Source organism: Podarcis cretensis (assembly GCF_951804945.1).
Source record: "Podarcis cretensis genome assembly, chromosome: 1".
Taxonomy (NCBI): Eukaryota; Metazoa; Chordata; class Lepidosauria; order Squamata; family Lacertidae; genus Podarcis; species Podarcis cretensis.
In genome coordinates, this window is record NC_137170.1 from 24,502,292 (window position 1) to 24,527,588 (window position 25,297).

At 42.8% G+C, this 25,297-nt stretch overlaps 1 protein-coding gene across 1 annotated transcript; it reads right to left on the minus strand.

Annotated features, from left to right (window-relative positions):
• Nucleotides 1-1,342: 1,342 nt before the first annotated feature.
• On the minus strand, nucleotides 1,343-15,913 carry PSMC1 (proteasome 26S subunit, ATPase 1). The gene is made up of 11 exons (XM_079949001.1): nucleotides 15,810-15,913; nucleotides 13,504-13,557; nucleotides 12,355-12,451; nucleotides 11,304-11,428; nucleotides 9,862-10,047; nucleotides 8,258-8,386; nucleotides 6,419-6,515; nucleotides 5,265-5,454; nucleotides 4,126-4,277; nucleotides 2,934-3,088; nucleotides 1,343-1,674 (listed from the first exon to the last, which is right to left on the minus strand). Exons 1-11 carry the CDS (start codon nucleotides 15,810-15,812, stop codon nucleotides 1,540-1,542), a joined length of 1,323 nt encoding a protein of 440 aa, XP_079805127.1. The 5' UTR covers nucleotides 15,813-15,913; the 3' UTR covers nucleotides 1,343-1,539.
• Between the last annotated feature and the right edge of the window lie 9,384 nt (nucleotides 15,914-25,297).

Consider the following 25,297-nt stretch of genomic DNA (forward strand, 5'->3'; position numbering starts at 1 on the left):
TTCACCGGAGCCATGAGAAACCCCCTCAGGCTCAGAACACATGCTTCATAATTCAGGAGGAGAGGGAATCTGCTAGCAGTTAATGGTCACCTTGTAGTGCAGCAGAGAGGTAAAAATACGGCCCCAGTTGTTTTGAATAATACACATACACATAAATGCAATTCAAACCCCTTTCAGTTTTCCTGCTGCTTTTTGCTTTCTCAGGAGGAAAGAAGTGCCTGTAGGCTTGTTACCTGTAGGAACTCTCCCCATACCTGAATGCCAACAACAGCTGTGGGTTAACTTCCCTCGCTCCATGAATGCACGACCCAACCTGGAGAATCTCTGTAGGACCCCAAAGCCTGGAATTCCAACAGCGGTTTGACCATGGAAGTTATGTTTGTGTCTCTGTGATTGACATAGTTATTCAGACTCTGACTGCCCTGTACCCACAGACAGCACTGGCCGTGACATCTGACTCTCAATCCATATTACCATTTGTGAATCTGGCACATTCTTGGAACCAGGCAGGAAGTGATGAAAGATGCAGGGTGTTCTGTTCAGCCCTCCAAGTCATTTTGCTTCTTCTAGTGCATCTTACTTCCACTGAGCATCTGTTACCACACACTGTCTAACTGCTTATCTGGATGGATTTTCCAATAATGTGGGCTTTTGAAAGCAATCCCAGCAGAATGTTTTTCAACATTCTTTCGGCATTCTTTCTCAGTCTCTGTGCAATCACATAAATGTCTGTGCAGCTAGGCTGGATTTTTGGCAGGCTTCCCACAACCACCCTTAAGAGCACATACCACTCAGTTTCCCCACTCAGTTCTTTCCATTACAGTGGTAGCCTCCAAGCCTTGTTTTTTTTTTTTTTATTATTATTATTATTATTATTATTATTATTATTATCCAATTTCTACCCAGCACTTCCTTCAGATTCTCTTGCTAGAGTTTTTTTCTGTTGCAATTACCACACTTAAGTACCCATTTCTTCAGGTTTTATCCTCCCTTTCTCTTTTACAGTTTTATCTGCCTCTCTCTTTTTGTACATTTAGTGCTATTTCTTTCCTCAATCGCCTTTTTGTGCATCCCCACCTAGACTGGGTTTATGGCTCGAAATGGCGCTTTTCCCATAAGTGTCTGTCCCGTGACAGCAAAAAACTTAACACCTGAAATTTTGGAGATTCATATTTGTGACTTAAGCTATTTACTTCTAGTTGCACCCAGGACTAAATGTAACCACCAGCCGTGGAAAAGTTATGGAGTCAATTGGTTTGCAGACCAAGAGGCAGGCAGACAGGCCAAGATACACATCAGAAACCATCATTGCTTAAAATCTTAACCCATTCATTCCAATCCATTTGGAAACCAAGGTTTTAATGGCAAATAAAGTGTTTAAAACTACAATGTGGAGGAATTCACTTAAACAATGCTTCAAGCAGAAAAAGCTTTTTCTTTCCGCCCAAGGCATTTAATTTCTCATGCTTTTCCTGTACTCTGAAAGGAAGATTCCAATAATTTCTCTTGCCCCAGGACAAACAAACAAAAGGTAAAAAGTTACAGATAGAGGCCCTCTGGGGTGCCTTCTTGTTTCTTATAAAGAACATTCTCTTTTGATTTTTTGAAGTCTTCGTTTGTTACTTTCATTCTCCGTTCCCGCAGAGCCATCAAGCCAGCTTCTGTGCAAATAGCCTGCCAGAGATGGAAGCCTCTGGTTAGAAAATTATGAATCTCACTTTTATTCAATGCAGTGAAAAAATAATTTTCAGTAAGCAATACTTGCAATATTGTCCAGCTAGGGCAGCAATCCTATGCATACTTACTTAGCAGTAAGCAGCACAGCACTGGCTGAGACTTACTTTTAAATAAACCTGCACAAGATCGGGGCATAAGTCTGTCAAGGTTGGTTCATAGTTTAACTAAACAAAAAGGCAATTGGACTGTAAACACACAGTAATCTTTACATACTATTTTTGGTTCTTTCCATCTCCATACTCAGCTCTCACAGAAGCAGAGCCCAATGAATCTTTTCAGCATTTGAGTGAAATGCCAAAATCGAAGTTTTTACAATGAAGTGTCATTGGGTTTAAGCAAGAAAATGAAGGAGAGATCTTGTGAGTCAGCCATGGTGCACCCACCAGTGAAAGACAAGGAAGCAAAACAGGCCAGAGCCTTTTCAACTCTGCAACTCATCTCTTATCAAGACATATGAGCAAGTGTCTCCATACCTCCCTGTCTGAGCATCATACTCAACTGCAGAGGTCCTCTTAGTTTTCCTGCATTCGGGGTTAGCCCCCTTCCTATCAATTCCTCCAACCTGTGCCAATGCTGGCAATATTTCAGCTCTTGTTAAAGCATGCCTCATGAAACACACCCAAGCCTTTTCTGGTGGTTAATGTTAGGAATTAATTAAAGGGGCCCTTTTGATTATCAGTTGCATTTTATCTATCATATTGTGATTTTAATGTTCTATCATTTTAACTTGAACACTTGAGATGGATTACAATGAATGCAAGGCCTTAGCTGCTCCCTCCTTCCCCACGAAAGGCATTCTGCAAGTGTCACTGATTCCTATAAGCTTCTAGTAAAATTTGGCAAAACATTCAAGCATTTCTTACCCTTGTTCCATGAGTTTTGGCCCCTCATACCAAAGACAGGCCCACTTCCAAACATCAATGACTTTCTAACTCAGGAGGAGGCAAAATAGCTGACCAACATGGGAAATACTTCCATGACACGGGACATTTGTTATCAGGCAAACTGGAAGATGCCAGTTCATATTTTTTCAAAAAACTAACCCTTTCAAAAATCAAGAATGTTCAGGTAACAGTTCCTCTAAAATCTGATAAAAATAATGGTGTTTGTGAGAAGGGATAAAACATATGAGGAAAGGAGGCTGAGATGATTCACTGTTAAGAGGAGAAACTTTAATTGGTTATCAAGCATCTTACCTTAATATCTGCACCAGAAAGATCGTCTTTAGCCATAATCAGCTCATCCAGTGTGACATCATCTGCCAAAGTCATTCTGCTGGTATGAATCTGAAAGATACGCTTCTTTGTTTTCTCGTCGGGCAGAGGGAATTCAATCTTCCTATCAATACGTCCTGGGGATTGAAAAACAAAATCCAGGCAGCTTAGATTTTTACTGAGATGGAAGGATTTCCTTGGGAGGTGGCTTCACACTGCGACTAAACAGTTTACTTCTTAAAAAAACAGTTTTATCCTGGAAATGATGGCATGCCATCTGAAAAGCAAATAAGCAACTGCAGCATAAACCATTTTTGGCACCTTCTACTCCACAGCTTATAGGGATGCGGGTGGCACTGTGGGTTAAACCACAGAGCCTAGGACTTGCCGATCAGAAGGTCGGCGGTTCTAATCCCCATGACGGGTGAGCTCCCATTGTTCGGTCCCTGCTCCTGCCAACCTAGCAGTTCGAAAGCACGTCAAAGTGCAAGTAGATAAATAGGTACCACTCTGGCGGGAAGGTAAACGGCGTTTCTGTGCGCTGCTCTGGTTCGCCAGAAGCGGCTGTCATGCTGGCCACATGACCTGGAAGCTGTACGCCGGCTCCCTCGGCCAATAAAGCGAGATGAGCGCCACAACCCCAGAGTCGGTCACGACCGGACCTAATGGTCAGGGGTCCCCTTTACCTTTCTCCACAGTTAATATGTTCCCCCTGACTAATGGAGATAAGCATCCCCTGAGGTTAATTTCATAAACTACATATTTCTCTTACATTTACACCCTGCCTTTCTTCCATGGAACTCAAGGTGACCCATTGAGGGTTTCCAGGCCATCTCCCATGTAGGTACTGACCACACCCTGATTTGCTTAGCTCCAACAAGTTTGTTGTATTATTTGTCTTCAGAACATACCCCAGGACCTAGCATGCAGAACTTTAACTGCTCACATCCCTCATTTTTCACGTCTCCCTCTCCCCGGCTTCTAAATCTAGATTATGAGCCACTGGGGAGAGGAACTTGCCCATTTTTGCTTGGAGAAAAGTGTCATGTCCAGTAATAACATCAATAAAGAGTAAGCTACATAAAGGAAGCACTTAGTTTACTGAGGAAACTGCAACACAGTCAATAGTCAAACACACAAAAAAAGTGGAAATAATTTGCAACACAATGATCACCTGGCCTGATTAAAGCTGGATCCAGTGTTTCTATTCTGTTAGTGGCCATGATCACTTTTACATCTCCACGTGAGTCGAACCCATCTAATTGGTTCAGCAGCTCCAGCATTGTTCGTTGGATTTCCCTTTCGCCCCCCGAATTTGAATCGTATCTTTGGAGGAGAGAGAATAACATGAAAGTAAGTCGCATGCAGCAATCTCCACAGAATATCACATTTCCCTTTATCTCTAAATAAAATCACTGAACAATCACAGGAAAATAAGTTATGGCACAAGCAATGGCTACACAGAGATCTCCCCCAACCTCTTTTTTAAAATTTCCAAACCCAGTGGATGAGATACCGCATTCCACTGGATGGGCAAGAGGCTGGACTCAAAGCTGGTAAGCTTTGCTTACTTGGCACCACATAGCTGTTGCAAGTCTTTTCTGCCCCTTCTCAGTCCCCCTGCCCTCAGCTGAAATAGCACAAAAAGCCTTCAAGATGGGGAACAGGTGCTTTTACAATACCATCAGATTTCACGAGCATAATTTGCTCTGTTTAACACAGCTGCATTTCAGTAACTTCTATCTGGTCTTCCTTTGAAATTTTAAGTGACTGCTTTAGCCTCCAGTAATTATTACAACAGGTCTTACAAATGGCTCAGTTAGAGAAGTCTGAGAGTGCTCTGGCACCTGTATTACATCAGAAGTTAGCTTCATAGCATCTTCAACCTTACTCCTACAATGAGGGGTAGAATTTTTAAAAAATGAAAGATGGGATTATCAGGACTATAGGCAACTTCTGGTTTAGGCACAGCCGAATTGACGTGCGATCACATACACGGTGCCGAACCTGGAAGGAGCCCCCAAACGTCATAAAGACGTCATGAAAAGGGGTGGAACGGGCGGAGCTGGCTTACATGTGCTCTACAAATGGACTCAGGGGTCCAGAATGGAACCCTCACACAAAACAAGGATTGGCTGTGTAGCAAAAACACCTGTGAGCAAAAGGAAAGTAACCTTTGGGGAGCGCAGAATGCAACACAGCTCCTGTGTCCCAACTCCTATCATTGATTGACTGGAAAGAAAGGAAAAAATGAAACCAATTCACAGAATTGCATTTGTTACATCCCACATTAAAGCGACAACCATGTCCTACCTTTTGGTACCTATAGCATCGATTTCATCGATGAAGACGATTGACGGGGCATGCTCCTCAGCCACTCGAAAGAGTTCTCGAACAAGCTTTGGACCATCTCCCAGGTACTTCTGTATAAGTTCAGAACCAACCACTCTCAGGAATGTGGCAGAGGTTTGGTTTGCCACTGCTTTGGCTAGTAATGTTTTACCTGTTTGATTTCCAAAACACGGTTGAATTTAGAGCTTGCAGAAACAGTGACTAATCTGCATTACAATGCTATGCATGCATGCAGTTTGGAACTATCCATAAGGTACCCATATTGTCTATGAGAAATTAACTTCTGAGGTTAGGCAATCTAACAATTCAGCTACAGCCTTGGAAGTACTTCAAAAAGGTTCCTACAACTTGAACTCATGCTTCCTGGGGGAGAGGTATGCTTTATATTTATATTTTGCTGGAAGCTGCCTAGAGTGGCTGGAGAAACCCAGCCAGATGGGTGGGGTATAAGTAATATAATAGTAGTAGTAGTAGTAGTAATAATAATAATAATAATAATATGCTTGACTGGAGTGTTGGTGTAGAGAAGCTATTTAAAGGAACATCTGGAAAACATGGCCATAACTGGTGAAGATGTTTTCTAAAAAAATAATAATGAATATATTCAAGGCAGTATACAGCCAAAAATTAAAACAACCAAATCAACACATAAAATATCCAAGTCAGTTTAAACCCCAAGACAATATAAAATAAAAACAGAACTATTAAGTAGACAAAGAGCTGGAAAAACATTTTGCAAACTCAACTTACAAAGGCACAACAGTCGTCAAAGACCTTAACCTGCCCCCCAAGATGCCAGGGAGGTAGCAGCCTTGGGCTTCTTTGCAGAAAAAGCTTTCCAGAGTTTCAGCACTGCAGCAGAAAAGGCACAGTCTCTTGTGGAGCCAATCTAGCCTCCACAGAAGATGGCATTTTCAGCAGCACCTCATATTAGTTTATCACACCCCACATTTCAGAACCACACTGTTATAAAGAAGAATGCCAGAGATAGTAGCAAGACCTTATTGCTCCAGCCTCCAGGCAGAATATCTATGAGCTGTGTACCAATCATGAGGTGAAGCCTGGAGTGTCAACATTTAGAGACATATAGAAGCAGAATGACAGAAGAGTAATACCTGTGCCAGGTGGTCCATACAGAATGACTCCTTTGGGTGGCTTGATACCCATCTCTTCATAATATTCAGGATGGGTCAAAGGGAGCTCCACAGACTCCTATAAGAAGAAGCAACAATATATCTATCTGTATATTAGCTCTTCCTAGCTGGAAAAAAAATCACAGGCTGGGCAGTGAATTAATGATCAAAATTAGAATTTTCAAAAGTGAATGTTAACACTGAGTATTTTAAAGCAACAAATGCCGGCAACTCCAATGTTTCCAACAGACACCAGTGTGATGAAGGAGCTGGAGCGTCAAGCTGAGAAAAAAGAGCCCCGAGAAACAGAGATCTGAAGTGTCACTCAGCTTGGATAGTCCCAGGCAATTCTCTGTAAGCCTCATTTCTCTTATGGGATTAAAGTACACAATTTCTTTGCAAGGTGCTATAATACATACATACATACATACATGAATGTTTTTCACCATCATCTGGGTCTCAAAGTGGCTTACAATGATAGAAACATGAAATATTACAATATACAAAAACTTAAAACGTATATTAAATTTCAAACATTTAAAATCTCATAAATTAAAACACCAGAGAAGCTTTCATGAGGCAAAGGCCTCCTGAAATAGGGTGGTTTTAACTAGGCACCTGAAATACAGCAGGGACAGTGCCTGCTTGACTTCTAGTAGAAGGATATTCCATGGAGTTGCACCCACAATGCTGAAGGCACAACTTCTCACTGGCATGAGCTGTGCATCTGCTCCATGGGGGACCACTAATAGTGCTTCCTCTGATGATCTCAGTGATCAGCTTGGGACTTAAGGCAGTCCTTGAGGTTTCTTGGACCTCAGCTATTCAGGTCTTTGCACAAGAACTGTGAACCTGGTTCAGTAGCAAAGAGCAAGCCAGTGCAGGTCTTTTAACACTGGTGTAAACGTTAACAGGTAAAAGTTTACAGCATTATTTATTTTAGGATTTATAAACTGCTCTATATTCAGAGAATACTCATATAAAACAGTACAAATCATATACAGTAAAACTTCCGTGAACGTCCGACTTGTCTAGCGTCCATTCTAGCAAGCGAAGTACCGGAACGGATTACATCTGAGCTTGCCGCTTGCTCATGCACAGAAGTGCTAAATCGCGCTTCGTACATAAGTGCAAACCGCCCCGCATGGGTGCGTAGATGCAGCGCTTTGCCCTGCATCCTTTTCGGCTAATGGCTGGGGCTCCAGAACGGATCCCGGCCGCAAAACAAGGTACGACTGTAAACAGTATTTTAAAAAAATGAACAAGAATTAAAAACTGCAGAGATAAAATATACTCGTTTTGAAAGGCTTGGGACAGAAAAAGATGATTTTTCAACAAACACTGGAAAACAGAACAGGAGGTTGCTTCATTTCTAAAGGAAGAGAATTGTAGTGGGCTTGAACCTCAGCACTACAATCACATGCTCAAGCCGCAGGGACATGTGGCAACATCAAGAGAGATCATTACCTGACCGCCTCTCCACTAAGCAAAATACAACTGAAGTTCCTGCAATAGTTGCTGAATCAAGTAAATACCGGCATGGGTTTTTTATTTATTTCTTTTTTAAAAATTGTGACATAATCAAACATCCTTCTTCTCCCCCCTTTTTTTCTTCTTCCAATAATATTTATTGAATTTCCTACAAACATATTACATACTATAAAACCAATAAAACAAAAATAAGAAAGATAAAAAAATAAAAAAACAACAACAGATATAACAAATAATAACCAAAGATATAACCACAAACACATATACAATGAAAATTAATTAATTAGTTAAACTTCCAACTTCTTTCATCAGTGCTGAAAGTATAAATACCTTAATTTCTTGAATCTGGTTATCTAAGCCTCCAATATCTGCATATGTCTCTTGAGGGGCTTTCTCCACCTTCATCACTGTCACTAAAGGATCTGTGTCATCCATGAGGACTCCTATCACAGCGTGGACCTAATCAAAACAGGCAGCAGCACCAATAAATAATATTGCATGTAATTCACTTGGGTCTGGGTTGGAGAGAAACAGCACGTTTATCTGAGTGTTTGTCCCATTACTAGCAAGGAGGCAAAGCATAAATGTCATTGACATAGGTCTGTGGGCCAGCTCGCTTGGTCAAAATCAACGCCAGAAAAGGATGCCCAGGACAACCCCAAATCAGCAGCGACCTCTGCTGCTTCTGCCTGCTCCAAAGTAAAGTGCTATCTGGCAGATCTCTACACCACAGCCAAAGTTTGTTTGTTTATTTATAATAAACTTACTGGTCGCTTGTCACCCAAAGGCTGCATAAATACATTGTACCATAGAAAAAGAAGAGGGGAATCAAATAAAACATATGCCATATCGGGAAAACAAAAAATGAAACACCAGCCGCCAGTTGCAGTAACAGAATACATTAGCAGCACACAAACAAAAAAGTTCTCTGACTCGCTCGGAAGAGTCAACAGCAAACACAAGTAACATAAGCTACTGAGGCCAGGTTTTGGTTGCTGCATATTGGGCCCTAAACATGTCTACAAATACAAATGCATGCAAGAAGAATAGTGTGATCTAAGTTACGAACAGGTACAATTACAGCATTCCAGCAGTAACTTCAATGAAAATGTCAACTGAATTTCAGACGCTGCTGCCAAACTGCTGCAGCCCTATCGGTCAACAGGGCAAGTTTGCTACATATCCAATTAAGCATGGCTCAGGCTACATCATTACACCATGCTGCAACACCAGCGACAAAAATTAAAAGAAACTGGTATTGTCTGCCACTTTCCATTGACTAAGCTTTCCAAGGGAAGTGGCAGAGCAGATGACAAGTAATTATCCTCTCATGAAAATGATTTCACAGCTGATCAAAAGAGGCACTTTTCTTTTTGCTTTTCTTTATACCTTTCCATTCTAATCCAAAGAAGCAACAACCTGGCGCTGTTCAAATCAATAGGAATCTAGAATCTCATAACTAGCTGATCTCATGTGATCAGCTCTCTCTACACAGGGGTGTTTACTTTCTCTGTTGCCCTCCTCCGAGTTCTCCATTAAGTTTGAATCCTTTTCAAATTTGTCATGCCCAGACTACAGCAGGTAGTCAAAATGTGCATGGTGCAAACTCAAGACTGCAGCAGAGGGAAAGGCAAGAAGCAGGCTGGGCTGAGAACTAGCTCCATTTGGTTCCTTCTCTCTCTGAACTGTTTCTATTCCATTTTAAATATTGGTGCCCAAGTTTGTTTTCTTCTTCCTCCTCAACCTTTTTTCCTTTTGTGCCATGTATTTTAGATTGAAAACTGGCACGCAAGGAATGTCTTACTTGCTCCTGGCAGCTCTGGGAGATTTTTGAGCTTCAGAGTGGGGCACAATTTTTTAAGATAAATAAATATTAATAAATGTTACGCACTTTCAGAGGCAGACTACTCATCTTTAAATATGACAATAATTACCTTATGATTAAGCAGAACTGAACACCCTGGCTCCAGCAAATCCTTGTCTACAAAGGAGAGAATGCTGACATAGTGCTCTGATCCCACCGACGTAGACACGATAGCATGATTATCATCAATAATCTCCTCCAGTGTCCCTACAGACATTGGGGTCCCTCTCAGATCATCCACCTTTGATCTCTCTTCCTGCAAACAAAAATAAAATGTAGGTATGCATGGATTGACCATCACCCTGCCAACCTTCTATGTCTACAGTAGAGAAAGGACTGATAGGGCTCCATTTGGTGGCAGTCCCTACCTACATACAAGGGCCTCAAGCTAATTCCATTATGTTAGAACAGAAAGTCTGCAAATAGGCAAGATAGCAAGAATGTAAAACTGACAATAGGTTCTGCTTAAGTTTGTGCTTCTTAAAGTCCTAAGTAATCAAGCTTGTTTTATGCCACCCTATCTTTACCTAGGGGACGCAGGTGGCGCTGTGGGTTAAAGCCTCAGTGCCTAGGGCTTGCCGATCGAAAGGTCGGCGGTTCGAATCCCCGCGGCGGGGTGCGCTCCCGCTGCTCGGTCCCAGCGCCTGCCAACCTAGCAGTTCGAAAGCACCTCCGGGTGCAAGTAGATAAATAGGGACCGCTTACCAGCGGGAAGGTAAACGGCGTTTCCGTGTGCGGCTCTGGCTCGCCAGAGCAGCGATGTCACGCTGGCCACGTGACCCGGAAGTGTCTCCGGACAGCGCTGGCCCCTGGCCTCTTAAGTGAGATGGGCGCACAACCCCAGAGTCTGTCAAGACTGGCCAGTACGGGCAGGGGTACCTTTACCTTTACCTTATCTTTACCTAGAGTAGGTGAGTCCTGTGCATCCTTCTCAATATAAATCTATATTGTATTGAGAACCTTGGATGTCATTTTAAATGGCTTTGTTTGTAAACCTTATAAATAGAAGAGCAAGCTAAAAATGTGATGCATTGGATTTTCCTTTCTTTCTTTATCTTTATTTGCCAGACCAATAGCTACTATGGTATACTAAACTTGCAATGTAGTTTCTTTAACACACTACCTGAGAACACCTATAGGGCTTATTCTGTTATGCTTCTAACAGAAAAATGATTATTCTGCTTCATAGAATAGCTTGAGCCAATAGGACGAGGGAAAACTGTGGCCCTCCTAATGTTGCTGGACTACAGTGGATTTTCAAAGTGCAGAAATAACCCACGTCCATTTTGTCCTCCATATAATAAGCACAGTTTCAGAAACATGGCAAGGTCATTCACGATTCTGAACAATTTATTGTGGAATGAGATTTCCTCAGGCAACGCCTGTTTCACTAAATGAATAGAAGAGGCAGAAGGTGGAAAGTATACAAACAAATGGCTTGAGATACAGACTGGAGCAAGTTAATAACTGGAGATGGATAAGTAGAGAGAATATTTGCCTCTCAACATATACCTCTTGCTTTTCTTCCAAAGGTTTCATCTGTTCCTGGTTCCTGATGAATTCTTCCTCCATCAAAAGGTAATCTTTTATTCTTTCCAGCTTCAACAGTTTGAGTCTGCACTGGGTGTGAGGGGTTACTACAAAGAAAAAGGCAAAGAATAAAAATATTCAAATTCTGTGAGTGAAGCTTTGGGGAAAACACTGGTATCTTCATTCTTTGGGATTGCCAACTAAATAGGATTTTTAAGCTCTAACCATTTGCCTGGGTTTCCTGCTTTCTACCCTTAGCTACTACTTTCCTGTGAATGCAAGGGGAGCTATCTTATTCTGAACTGCAGTGAGAAGGAGCTACTGTACTAGATGGAAGCATGTTGAGATTTTATGTTGAGACTCTTGTGTGGAGAGGTTATATGCCAGCAAGGTGTGGCAGAGTCTTCCGGTAGAGGAGCCATGATGATGATGATGATGATGATGACTTATTTTTGAGGGATAAATGTGTTCATTATTTACTTTACTTACTTACATTAGTATACTGCCCAACATCTTAATGTTATCACACAAATCCCATAAGAGATTTTAAAAACAAATAATTACAATAAAATTAGAAGAAATAAAACTAAGGGTAGCAAACCACATCAAACAGCATTAAAAAGCACTAAGAGCACAACTCTAACTATGTCTAACTCAGAAGTCCTACTGAATTTAGGACTTCAGCCTAAAAGATTTAGTTTCAAAGCAAAAGGATTATAACAAAGGGTGCCAGGCAAGCCTCTCTGGAGAGGGAATTCCACAACCAGTACAGTACCACTGTAATCACCCACCACCACACCTCATTTGGTGAGCACACTCAGAGAAAGGCCTCTGAAAATGACCTCAGAGTCAAGGTAGGTGTATTTGAAAGGTTGTTTTAATATGGCTAAAATCTGCTCTGTGCTTCCAGTATTTGCACAGTAATCAGACTATAAAATAAATTCTAAAAGTTGAAAATGACTAGACACCTACAGGCAAACACGTCCTCTGTGATGGTCCCTTCCTGAAATATGCACAAACCAGCTGCACTTACCCAGTGGAAGTTTGCTGGCAGCATCTGGTCCCTTTGTCTTCTTCTTCTTTTTCCCCACTCGAGTTGGAACTGGAGGCTCATATTTCTTCTTCTTATCCTTTTTTATTTCAAGAATCAGGTAGAAAGAGTCAGAATGGTGAAAGAATTGACCCCAATGAAACCTGTGCAAGAGTTAGCAGTGAAGTTTGAAGAAATATGATTGCTGACCAGGGATGGAGACCTGTGGTCCTTCATATATTGTTGAACTACTACTTTCAAAATCTTTAACCACTAGTCATGCTGGATAGGGCTAATGAGAGTTGGAGTGCCACAGGTTCCCGACCCCTGGCCTAGACCAGTACAAGGAGAAACACTGAAGCAACTTCAATCTGCAACTCTTACCAAAAATCTGGGAAGCAAGTTATTAATACAGAGCTCTCTGATCAATAAACTACAACCACAGGTTTCTGACTATGTCCTAAGTGACCTCCAAAGGTCCACTATAGACAATTTCCAAAGGTCCACTATAGACAATTTCAACTCCAGCAAACAGGCTGAGATAACACACCCTCCTCCATGCTACTGTGATTCTTGGCAACTGTAGCTAATGCTTCACATCTTACTATGTATGGCCTTAGAAATCAAGATCCAGGTGGCTGGAGAAACATAGTGTGCCTCGGAAACAAATCAGCGCATACAATGCTCACAATTTGTCCAAGAGGACTGCTACTCAGTTGGCTCCAAACAACAGAAGGCACAAAATGAGATGTATTAGTTATGCGGTTGGTAAGATTACTTAAATACTGCTATGGAAAGGAGAGGAAGTTTATGTTGGTGAAAAACGTTTGTTTAAAAGTTTCTGATTACAAACTCTTGATAATCACTGTAGTACTAATGGATTCTAGATTATTAAATTCAGTATTTTCCTGTATGTCAATGTAACACAATGGTGACTGATAATGTTTTATGAGTAAGGCATTATCTATATGCAGCAAGTAAAGCCATCTACATTGCAAAAAAATGGGGATACTGTAGCAGAAATTCAATTACACAATGATACACCCGAGGAAATGCTGCCCAATTAGCACAGAACAGATTTTCTAAACAAAATTGTATTGCTGCATTTCTCCAGGAATTACAACTGATAAAAACATTTTTACATTTTCTTACTTTGTCATCCTTCTTGCCACCTCCAGGACCATGTCCACCACTCTGACTTTGACCCTAATAATGGGAACAAACAGAAGATCAAATGGCATACTAAAAGTCAGTCTACTTCGCATGCTTGAAATATACAGGAACCTCCCCTTCCCCCCCCCTTACACACATCCCACTCACGCAGAATCGCATTTACGCGAGTCGCCGCATCATAAACAAATAAATTGCCCTTCCCTTGACCAGTGGCACAGGAGGCACTTTCTCCTTGCCTCCGCCATCCTGGCACCAGTGGACCCATGCCCTCTATGGCCAGCTGCTGCAGCTGCACACACTAGCTCCCCTCAGGCAGGCAGGCCAGGCAGTGGCCCGAGCAATTTCCAGGGCGAATCTGTCTCTCTCCTCTCTGCGCACTCTCCCTATTAGAATGGGGGTTCTTCCCACATTACATGATTTCATTTATGTACACAGGGGCCCAGAACATAACCAGCACATAAGTGGGGGGGGGGGGAAACCTGTACTAAACATATTGATATTCAAATATTTACACCGTGAACCAAGTCCCATTCTACCTGTTAGGTTGTAATCCTATCCGCACATTTGAGGAAGCAAGTCTCAATGAATTCAGCAGAAATGACTTTTGAGATATTTAGGATCATACTGCATGCATGTTTAGGACTGCAGCTTAAGATGTGCAAAACAAATGCAAACGTCCAGCATCTTAATGAAATTGGAAGTACAGACTATGATCTGCCACACTGCAAAAGAATATAACTTTTAGTTTCAACAAAAATTCTTCACAGTGAAGTGCTTTTAAACAGTAGTTTAAAACCAAACTGACAAATTCTCAGTTGTGTTTGGAGAGCTAATCATACTATCATAGTGATATGCAGTCCAATCCTACATATGTTTACTTGGAAGCTTTATAATGTTCTGTGGGGTTGCTTCCAGGTAAGCGTGCATACAACTGCACTAAGGGCCAAAAGCAGGGTGTCCTCAATTCAAATCACTCCACTACCATAACTGAGTAAATGGGCTTTCACAGCAACCAGGGCAGCTTACGATAAAAACAATGCGACTGCCCTGCACAACCAACCTTCCAATGAGAAGCAACCATGTGGGCTTTTATAAGTTAAAAGCTACTGCTGCGTTTTTTGTTTTGTTTTTTAGCTCTGCCAAGTGGTTAAAGAGTTTTACCCTTTGACTCAATGGTCTCTTGGAATCACAGCTTTACTGGGGTAAACAGGACACAAAAACCTCCGTAAACAAACAATTCATATGCAGAGACCTGTACGTGTGAGCTGCGATTCACACACATGTGAGGCATGAATACAGTGGATGTTCGGGTTGCGAGTGTTATATGTGCGGGAAGCACGTCCGCAACCTGCGGTGTCCGCAACCAGCAGCGCCGTGTCTGCACACATGTGGGTCGCGATTCAGCGCTTCTGTGCATGCACCGAAAACCGGCCGTAACCCATTCCGGTACTTCCAGGTTCAGCGCGGTGCACAACCCAAAGTGTCTGTAACCTGAGGTATGACTGTATATTTGTGTGCATAAGGCATGTGAGATACACAAACAAAAACAATTATTATTTCATTGTTTGTACCCTCCCATCTGACTGGGTTGACCCAGCCACTCTGGGGCACAAAAGTCTGCAGTCCAGTGGTACCTCTGGTTACGTACTTAATTCGTTCCAGAGGTCCGTTCTTAACCTGAAACTGTTCTTAACCTGAAGCACCACTTTAGCTAATGGGGCCTCCCGCTGCCGCTGTGCCACTGGAGCATGCTTTCTGTTCTCATCCTGAAGCAAAGTTCTTAACCCGAGGTACCACTGCATTGTATAGATAGACGGGCAGGTGTTTGTGTGTGTGTTTTCCACACCAGAGGCTGGCATTGGCAGATGCGACTAGTGGCCACATACGTCTCACTTTAGGCGTCACCACAACCGACGAGCGCCTAACTCTTGACAGCGAGCTCCCAGAAGGGGCCCGGATACCTCCGCGCCCATCTTCGCCGTCGCAGCCCGGGGGTGGGGGTGGTGGAGTGGGCCCTCGAGGCCTTTAGCCCCGCTCTTCCTTACTCTCTGGTCCCCCCCGCCCCCCTCGCACGCCATCCACCCCGCCTCGAGTAGGGGGCGGGCGATGACACCGCATTAAATCTGCGAAGCCCACGGAGAGAGACGGAAGCGGCAGGATCCTGGTCCACCTCTCCCCCCTCCTCCTCCTCCTCGCCACCTCTCGGTTTCTCCAGGGGAGGCCCAGCTGCGGGGCCCGCAGACCGAAGAATCCCCGGACTCACCGGCCTCCCCAACCCGACTCACCATTCTGCTCACTCACAGCCGGCCGCCGGAAACTGAGCGGACCCTTGAAGCGCCGGAAGCGGAAGCGGGCTCGCTACGGGCCGCCGCGAGGACCAAAAAGCATGCGCGAAGCACCAGCGGAGCCGATAGGGGGCGGAGCCAAGGATTGGCAGGAGCCTATCAAAAAGAAGGCTCGGGGAAAAGGACGCCCGCTTGTTTCTATGGGAACGGGAGAAAAGGGCACCGTCGTAGATGTTTTGATTCCCTGGGGGTGGAGGACGGGTTGTGTGTGTTGCAGTGTGCCCCAAAAGGGTATATTTAGAAAATAAAATAAAAATGCTTTAAATGAGTTGATCTTGGAAGGGGCAGGAAACTTTTGGAAGAGAGGGGTTGCAATGGAAAAGCTCCTGGCGTGGATTTGGGAAGAGAAAGGGAATTGACATTTTGATAAATAAAGGATCGACGCATGCTGATTTACATGCAAAAGCTCTGTTGTTTCGGTTAAAAAAATAAAAAGGATTTATGTGAAGTGCATGCTCATATTAAACGCCCTGCTGATGATCTGAAGAAAAATGTGTGCGTGTTGCCAGCACAGTTGAAGGCGATATGCTTGGAACATGCAATAGTTTTTTCTGATGCAAAGCCAGGAGTAGCCTCAGATCTGAGTCGCTTTCCACGGCCCTGGAGCGAAGTGATCTCTGGTGGGTCCCCTCCTGCATTGGTGCCCACCACAGGGTGGGTGTGGAAAACACACACACAGTTTTAATTACATAAAATGCCTCATCTCGGAGCAACACTATATTAGGGAAAACTTGATAATTAAAATGGTGAATAATTTGCAGATATACCAGTAGGTTTAGAATTCTGTTAGACAGAGCTTTGAGGTTAAGGATAGGAGAGGCAGAGGGAACACTATGCTTTCCTCCTCCTTTCCCTGAGCGTGACCCATACTCCCACCCCCAATCCAGGGGGTTGAAGAAATCCCTAGAACAGCAGGTATGCGAGGTGCATGGGGAGAGGAAAGGTGGAGAACAGTTGCACAAGCAGAAATCTTTGCACTGATGAAATATTTGCCTTAGTGCTATGTTAGTCACCAGGGGGCTCTAAAATTAGTTATACTCCCGGTGGAGTAAGGAGAAATAATTTGTCAAGCTTACTGAAATGTGTGTCCTTTAGCCTTCTGTGACACCGGTGTTGATTCATACATTATAATATTTAATTCCTATTAGTTTTCACTATTGCCTAGTTTTCTTAGTTGCTACTTAATTAAACTGTAGCACCCTGCTTGTGGTTAACGCTTAGCTGGAATGAAATATTCAACGCAGCAATAGAGAAATTAAAATAGTAATTTATTTGTCAGACAAATAAATATGAGGCACAGTGGTATATGGTTACCAAGCTCTGGCCTGGCCTCTTGCCATTCTGGCCAGCACTTATATTTCCTTAATCCAGCCCCCTTGCTCCTCCTGTGGCTGCCTCTGTCCAATCAGCCTGGTTGAAATTCCTATTGGCTGTTTGCTAGAACCAATCACAAAAGATACACCCATTTCCTCTTGCCTTTTATGGAAATCAAAAAGCTATATATTCTTCTATCTATAAACGACAAATAAGTAGTAATATATCTTACATGTGTCTCAACAAGGAATCTTAATTACCAGCTCACCTCTTGCCCTCCTTGCCCTATTGCCTTCCAAAACAGATGATTAATCTTGAATTTTTATCTTAAACATATGTCAAGGATTTTGAGTTCACATCAACATTGAGAGATCTCCTTCATCTGAAGGTTTCTAAACAAAAGGCCTGACAACCATATATCAGGAGTGCTCGATGGCGTCTCCTGTCTGGCAAGGGGGGGGCTGGTGGCTGATGGCCCCTGTGATCTCTTCCAACTATATGAAATAAGAATCTAGCATTTCTTAAATCCTTTGCATAATTATATTTAAACTAATATATTTAATACATAAATAACCTTTTAAAAGGAAAAGAAATCTTAAAAGGATCTTAGTTTAAGAAAAAAACAGCTTTAGAAAAGACTTCCCAAAAATGTTCTGTTTCTGCCAGCCAGACCAGTTGCTTTTTCACTGCTCTTGACCTTCTTAACCTTAGGAAGAAGATATGGCTCATTTTACTATTTATCCACCCTTAATTTGTAGGGTCAGTGTAACCTTGGCTGTCAGCCTGTAATTCCCTTTTTACGACTTTGAGAATTGTTTTCTACTATAAATCAGGGGGCCCCTTTGTCTAGGAGAAAAACATTCTGCCAAGGTTCTTAGGCAGCTGGTCTTCTGCCTGGCATAAAACATTTATGAATTTGAACTCATTTTTAAAATACAAGCCCTGATTAAACATATAAGCTTTAATAAAAATGCAGGCTTATGATTAGATGCCTCATTACCATTATTTTTCTTTTTAAGATTTATACTTTGTTTACCACAACTTGTCTTCCTAGGTTCTTCTTACAGCCTCCCATGGAATTTAAGGAGAAAATAATAATAGTAATTTTATTATTTTTATATATGAAAAACAAGCGGTTTTTGTCTGCTTTAAACCATGGGTAGGCAAACTAAGGCCTGGGGCTGGATCTGGCCCAATCACCTTCTAAATCTGGCCCCTGGACGGTCCGGGAATCAGTGTGTTTTTACATGAGTAGAATGTGCCCTTTTATTTAAAATGCATCTCTGGGTTATTTGTGGGGCATAGGAATTTGTTCATATATTTTTTTCAAAGTATTGCCCAGCCCCCGACAAGGTCTGAGGGACAGTGGACCGGCCCCCTGCTGAAAAAGTTTGCTGACCCCTGATCTAAACTCTCTGTACTTGCAATACTACAAACTGCTTTCAAAAATGTAGGAGAAAAAAATAAGCCAGCAGAGGGCTCTGTATAACTAAATTTCATAAAGTTGATACATTGCAAGCAGAGGCCAAATTCAGGATGGATTTACACAAACCGTGCTCCCCGCCCCCCCCAAAAAAATGTTTAGGGGTACTCTCACTTTCCTACTCATATTGAAATACTGCCCCTCAATGAAGCCAAACTTAGATTCACAAAATGTTTAGGGGTATGCGTACCCCTGCGTACCCCCCAGAAAAAAAGCACTGCACAAACCTATTGATTGGCTGCATTGTCACAGTAGTTAATAAAGATCACTCTTGCTTCGCTCTGTTGTAACCCAAGAAATATTATGTCTCTGGCCCAAATGTTACTTAAGTAGGAGGATTTGTGCTTTTCAGGATATGTCAGAATGGCCTCAGACTAGTTTAGTCAAGAAACTAAACTCTACCAATATTACATAAATGGGTACTCAGGACTTGCTCACACCCCTATTTTGATGGAGATAAGCATGATCTTCAGCCTGATTCTATGAATTTACTTGGAAGTATTTATAAGGTGCCATCAGTGTACAGCTTTCTACCTGGCGTAGCTGATTAATAAAGGATAGCAAATGTAAACTGCGAGGCTACAATTCCATAAAATCATGGAATTATAAAGTTGGAAGGAACTTGAAAGTCATCTAATCCAACTGCCTTCAAGGTGCTGGATCTGCAATGTCAGATGCATCTGCATCATCCATTGCAGATGGCTGTCCAATCTTTGGTTAAATGTCACTCCAAAGAGAGCCTCCCAAGGCAATTACTTCCATTGTTGAGCAGCTCTTACCATTAGGAAGATATACCACTTTAAAAGAATATTTTGTTCCCTCTGGCAGTTGGTCCTTGTGTGTAACTTCATTCAATATCTCTAAAGTGCACCTGTACTGAAGCTTTGCACTTACATCCTGACATTCCTGCTTCTTGTGAACATCCAAATCTCTTCCAAAGGAGAGTAATCAGGGCAATTATGCTAAAGCTCTGGGGACAGCCCACACACAACCATTTGCATTTAGAGCACATGCTAGAGAAGTTGTATTTTGCCTTTTCAGAGTGACCGTGTTACTCAGCATGCTTACACGAAAGTACACATTCCTCTGAGATCAGCAAAACTGTCAACCGTCCCTTATTTGGTGGGAAGGTCCCTTATCCCAGTGCCGAGTCCTGCTGCTGTCCCTTATTGATTATGTCCCTTAAAATTCCCGGGTTTCAAAGGAAGCAGCTCCTCTCCCTCCCTCCCTCCCTGCCAGCCAGGGAGGACGGAGGCTCCAACTGTGTTGCTTGGCTGCGTTGCTCACCCGATAAGGAGTCTAAGAACGACTGGGGGGGTGGAGCTTGCATGCCTTGTGCCGATCAAATTGGCCGCGTTGCCTGGGGACTTGCCTTTGCTCAGCGCTTCCCAGCGGAGAGGCGACAGTGGTTTTCCTTGCTGCATCCCCTTTGCCGGGTTGCTGCGTTGTGGGAACCACTGCTTGAGGCTTCGTTTGGCTGCTGGCTGGGATTTCTGCCTTTGGCTCAGAGGGGCTCAGAAGTTGAACATACCTGTGCCCGGAAAATCCCTTATTTGGGCTGCTGATCCCTTATTTTCGAGGCTGCTGGTCCCTTATTTTCAAATCTGTAAGTTGACATCTATGGAGATCAGCAGGACTTACCCCCAAGTACATGTGCTTAGACAAGGCAAGGCATGATTTGCACCACGCTCCTCTTTACTGAAGAACAGAGATTTCCTGTTTAATCTGCCAATTTTGCTGGTAAAAAGTATATATGCCAACTTCAGGGTGGGTGTGGAAGCCCTGCATTATATTATTATTATTATTATTATTATTATTATTATTATTATTATTTTGCAGTATCTGTTCCTGCTAAATCTGAAAATGGCATGAAAATATTTGCTTGCTGGCTAGGTGGCCATAAGGAAATATAGCCAGACAGTAACTATTTTTATATCTGAAAACTGGCCGTCTTGAAGAAACAGTTGAAATACTGTGGGAAGGATAAGGAAAAACAGTTTTGATTCCTTATGACTACAGGAAGACAAAGCTAATAGGATATTGTGTGACTAAGCAGATCTCTTGCTGAGAGCCATGTTTAGTCTTGTCCTGCAGGGACACCACAAGGGCATTGAACACTACAAGGGACTGTTGATGAAGACGGGCATGCTCTTTGGTTCATGATTAAAAAAAATGTTGCTTCCTGTCTAATAGCTTAGCCTTCCAACAAAGCTCTGATGGCCAACCTATGATATTGACTAGGGCCAGCACTACCAATAGGCAAATTGAGGGAGCCACCTGATTCACCATCACCCATGTTGAATTATGATTCATCTGCCAGTCTAGTTGTCTTCTGTATTTGAAATGGGGACGAGGACTGTTATGTACTGAAGTTCTCACCCTGGGCCAGCAGGGGGATACTGTAGATAGTTTTCACTCAGGTCTGCATATGCAAATAAGGAATTGAAAGTGACTTTCAGTGATTGGATAGTTACAGAAAGTTGTTACTGTTGCTTTGTAGTTGAGCAGGTTGGCTGAACCCTTCAGCCCAGTTCTGTTCTAGTCTGTGAATAAACAAGAGCTGTCTGAAGAATCTCTGTGTCGTCTGATATGTTCACCCACAACTTAACAGGAACCATCTTGTCCTCTGCCAGTTGTTTGCCCTCCAGATGTTATTGAGCTATAACTCCCATCATCCCCTGGTCATACTTGCTAGGGCTGAGAAGAGCTATAGTTCAGTAATATCTGGAGACCCAAAGGTTCCCTACACCTGTCCTTCACCTTAGCCAGCCAAATATCTTGGGCTGTTAACCACATCATTTGCCCTTAAATATGTTGTATATCTTTCGGAAACAGCTATCATCGGGGCCCCTTTCTCCTTGCTATATGATCCTGATCCTGATCAGTCTTCCTGTGCCTGCAATTTGTCCTTAGGCATCCTTCCCACAGGCTGGACTTCATTTGCAGTACTTACCAGCAAATACAAGCATACATGGACAGAGATGGTATATTAAAATATAAAACGAGGGATGAAACCTAACCTTTAAAGAGTCAAGCATTTTCTTAAGGTCTTACATGTGAAATTTATTTAAAAAGGTAAAGGTAAAGGTACCCCTGCCCGTACGGGCCAGTCTTGACAGACTCTGGGGTTGTGCGCCCATCTCACTTAAGAGGCCAGGGGCCAGCGCTGTCCGGAGACACTTCCGGGTCACGTGGCCAGCGTGACATCGCTGCTCTGGCGAGCCAGAGCCGCACACGGAAACGCCGTTTACCTTCCCGCTGGTAAGCGGTCCCTATTTATCTACTTGCACCTGGAGGTGCTTTCGAACTGCTAGGTTGGCAGGCGCTGGGACCGAGCAGCGGGAGCGCACCCCGCCGCGGGGATTCGAACCACCTACCTTTCGATCGGCAAGCCCTAGGCGCTGAGGCTTTAACCCACAGCGCCACCTGCGTCCCGTGAAATTTATTTAAGCTGCCAACAAAAAAGGAGCGTGCCGATAACCTTTCCGCTGTGACCTCTTACTGCCAATCGATCAGTGCGGGGATGCAAAGCCAGATTGGCAATTAATTATCCTTGAGAGTTGTGCTAAAAGTGTGGTTCTCAAACTTCTTTTTCTGGGCCACACTTTCAGGAGAAAAATTTGCTCACACCACACCGATTTCCCTCCCTTAAGAAATACATTGGAAAACAAAAATAAACAACTCCTAGCAGTGCTTGATTTAGAACACAGTTACTTTATAATATGATTGTGGGACATCCAAAAAGCATAAATCAACCACTTGAGAATATGAATCATTCTCAAAATATAATTATAAACAAGCCTCTTACATATGTACCTTAAATATTTATACAAACTCAATGTGACCTTGCTTTTGCTGGGTAATCTCTTTTATATTAGGTCTAATTTGAGACAAACAAATTCTCATCTCCTCATCAACACAAAGAAGCCTTTCCCTTTTCTGATCCTTCATATTTTTCAGAGTTGAAAATCTCTCTTCACAATATGTCTGTACTATACTACACGGAAATGTTTAAATGTTCCTTTGATTGTCTTTGTCCTTGAATATTCCAGCCACACTTGCCATCCTTTCGTGCCAGTGTGGTGTCCCAGACCCACTGTGCTAAAAGGCCTTTTGTTTTAATACTATGGTATTAGGAATGTTAACATGAATAAAAAAATTTTTTTGGGGGGGGCAGGTAAGCCCCGCCCTGCATAATCAATCTCATGATGGGGTGCACACACATCATTTGAATAGCAATGCCCATCAACTTGGGGGGCGTTCCTCTCAAATATTTTAGTGGGGTGCGATGACTCCTCAGCCCCTAGGAGTTGGCTCCTATGTATGGTATAATAATTTCTCTTTTAGGCAGAGGTGTAGTGGTCTGGGGGTCAAAGATCCCTTACTATTCCCTTAGTCCAGTGTCTTAGAGCCCAATCGGCATGATTTTAGCCACTGAGAAGTTCTTTGTGCTGATTGGAGCCAATCAGAGAGAAAGGAAGTGAGGAATGGTTCCTAAGCTCACTGAAGTAGGCATGCAGGAAGAATACTGAGGAGGATTTGTTCTGTATGCTCCAAAGCTAAACATTTAGGAACTCTGAAAACAGAAGCTGCTTCTGTTTCAAGAGAATGGTGTACAAATTTTGTTGTGTGCAATGGAACTTATTTATTTATTAAGTTTATATGCCACCCTTCATCTGAGGAACTTCAAGGAAAGCACAGAAGGCTAGAAGAACAAAGTTGGATTCCCTTGGATTCAGAGGATGCTATCCTTAAGAAAGGAGCTTCAGAGGAATGTTTTGCCAACAGAAATTCATCAGGTGCCTTCTGTTTTAATCTTTAAACATCATCTGAAAACCATTCTGTCACTAAGTTTATCCAGGCATTTAAGAAACTATCTAACTGTAGTAGTTAATTGATCCCTAATTTTATTTTATTTTTAATTTCACCATTTAATTTTTTTTACATGGTTTTTATTGTGCATACATGTGATTGTTGTAAACTGAAGGTGTATGAAATAAAGATATAAAAATACAAGAATGCAATGAAGGCAGACAAACTTTTAGATCTGACAACAGAACACAGTACAGGAAAGCAAGGTGAGATCTGGACTAAGCAAAGGTCAAGCCAAAGTAAATGATCAAGATTCTAAGCCCTCCTTTTTGCTGTGCCAAAGGCACATAAATATTTCATGAAAAAACCCCTTTGCTGAAAAAAAGAGAAAATTCAAAGAAAATGCAAAAAAACAAAAGATGCAAGAACATCAAAGCAAACAGTAAAAAAAGGCTCTGTAGCAATGTAAAATATTCATCTGCTTTATACATTAGAAATGGACATACAGCAGCAGGGAAAACAAATGATGCTCAGAGTTGAAAATATAATGCTGATGCTTCCCACCTATATTGAATATTATGCTTGTGGTGATGAAGCCTCTCAGCATAAGGCTACCAACAGCAGCTTTGCAAGAAAAAATTGAACACCCCTCCGAACATTCGTGATATAAAAAGGTACAGGATTTCAGCAGGACATTGCAGGCTATGTACAGAATGAAACAGTGTGACATCTCCAAAACTCTTGCTGAAAGTTGGAATCCAACAACATCTGGGAGGCCGCAGGTTTCTCATCCCTGAGGCAGACAGAAAGAGGGATGTTATGTATTGAAGTTCTCACCCTGGTCACCAGGAGTATTGTGTATATAGTTTTCACCCAGGTCCATCTAAGTTAATTTAGGCGGGAAACCCTGGGGTGTTGCTGTTACAATGTTGACAGCCGGCTGCCTATAAAAGCAGGCCGGCTAAGCTGTTTGCTGTTCAGTTCAATTCCAGCTTACTATAAAGAACCACTTGGAGAAATCTCTGTGTCGACTGCTATGTCCACCCAGAACTTAATAAGGGACTTGAGCTTTTTATAGGTGTCTGCCCAGGGGCATAGCGTAGAAAGGGCCAGGAGGGCCGTAGTCCCGGGAGCATGATTTTGAGGGGGAGCAGCCAGGCACCCACACACAGGGATCCCCGCCAGGGGTCTCTGGGCCCTGAAGTCTGGGCTTGCCTTGCCACCACACCCCCAACACCCTCGCTGAATGGCTGCTTGGTCAGTGTTGGGGCGATGTGCCTGTCAACGGCCAGGTCAGCTGGCTGACCGGGCTCCCCCCGGTGCGGGTGAGCAGGTTGCACAATGCGGCATGGCCCTGTCAACCCTCCCCATTCATTTCAATGTAATTATATTCCAAAAGGGATAATTAAGACCACAGCCTCAGAGCTAAATGCTGTGGAGCTGCTACAAGAACACCATATCTGATTCCTGGGAAAGGAAGCAGAGCTACTCAGCAGAGCTACCTTTCAATAATAATAATAATAATAATAATAATAATAATAATAATAATAATAATAATTTATTATTTGTACCCCGCCCATCTGGCTGAGTTTCCCCAGCCACTCTGGGCGGCTTCCAACAAAACACTAAAATACGATAACCTATTAAACATTAAAAGCTTCCCTAAACAGGGCTGCCTTCAGATGTCTTCTAAAAGTTTGGTAGTTATTTTTCTCTTTGACATCTGGTGGGAGGGCGTTCCACATTGCGGGTGCCACTACCGAAAAGGCCCTCTGCCTGGTTCCCTTTAACTTGGCTTCCCGCAGCGAGGGAACTGCCA

Excerpts from the sequence above, each read along its gene's own strand:
- PSMC1 (XM_079949001.1), bottom strand. Across the intron at positions 8,387-9,861 it reads CAGTTCTGCTTAATCATAAG|GTCCACGCTGTGATAGGAGT; the intron begins GTAATTATTGTC and ends TGTTTTGATTAG. Across the intron at positions 3,089-4,125 it reads TCCAGCTTTAATCAGGCCAG|GACGTATTGATAGGAAGATT; the intron begins GTGATCATTGTG and ends TTCAATCCCCAG.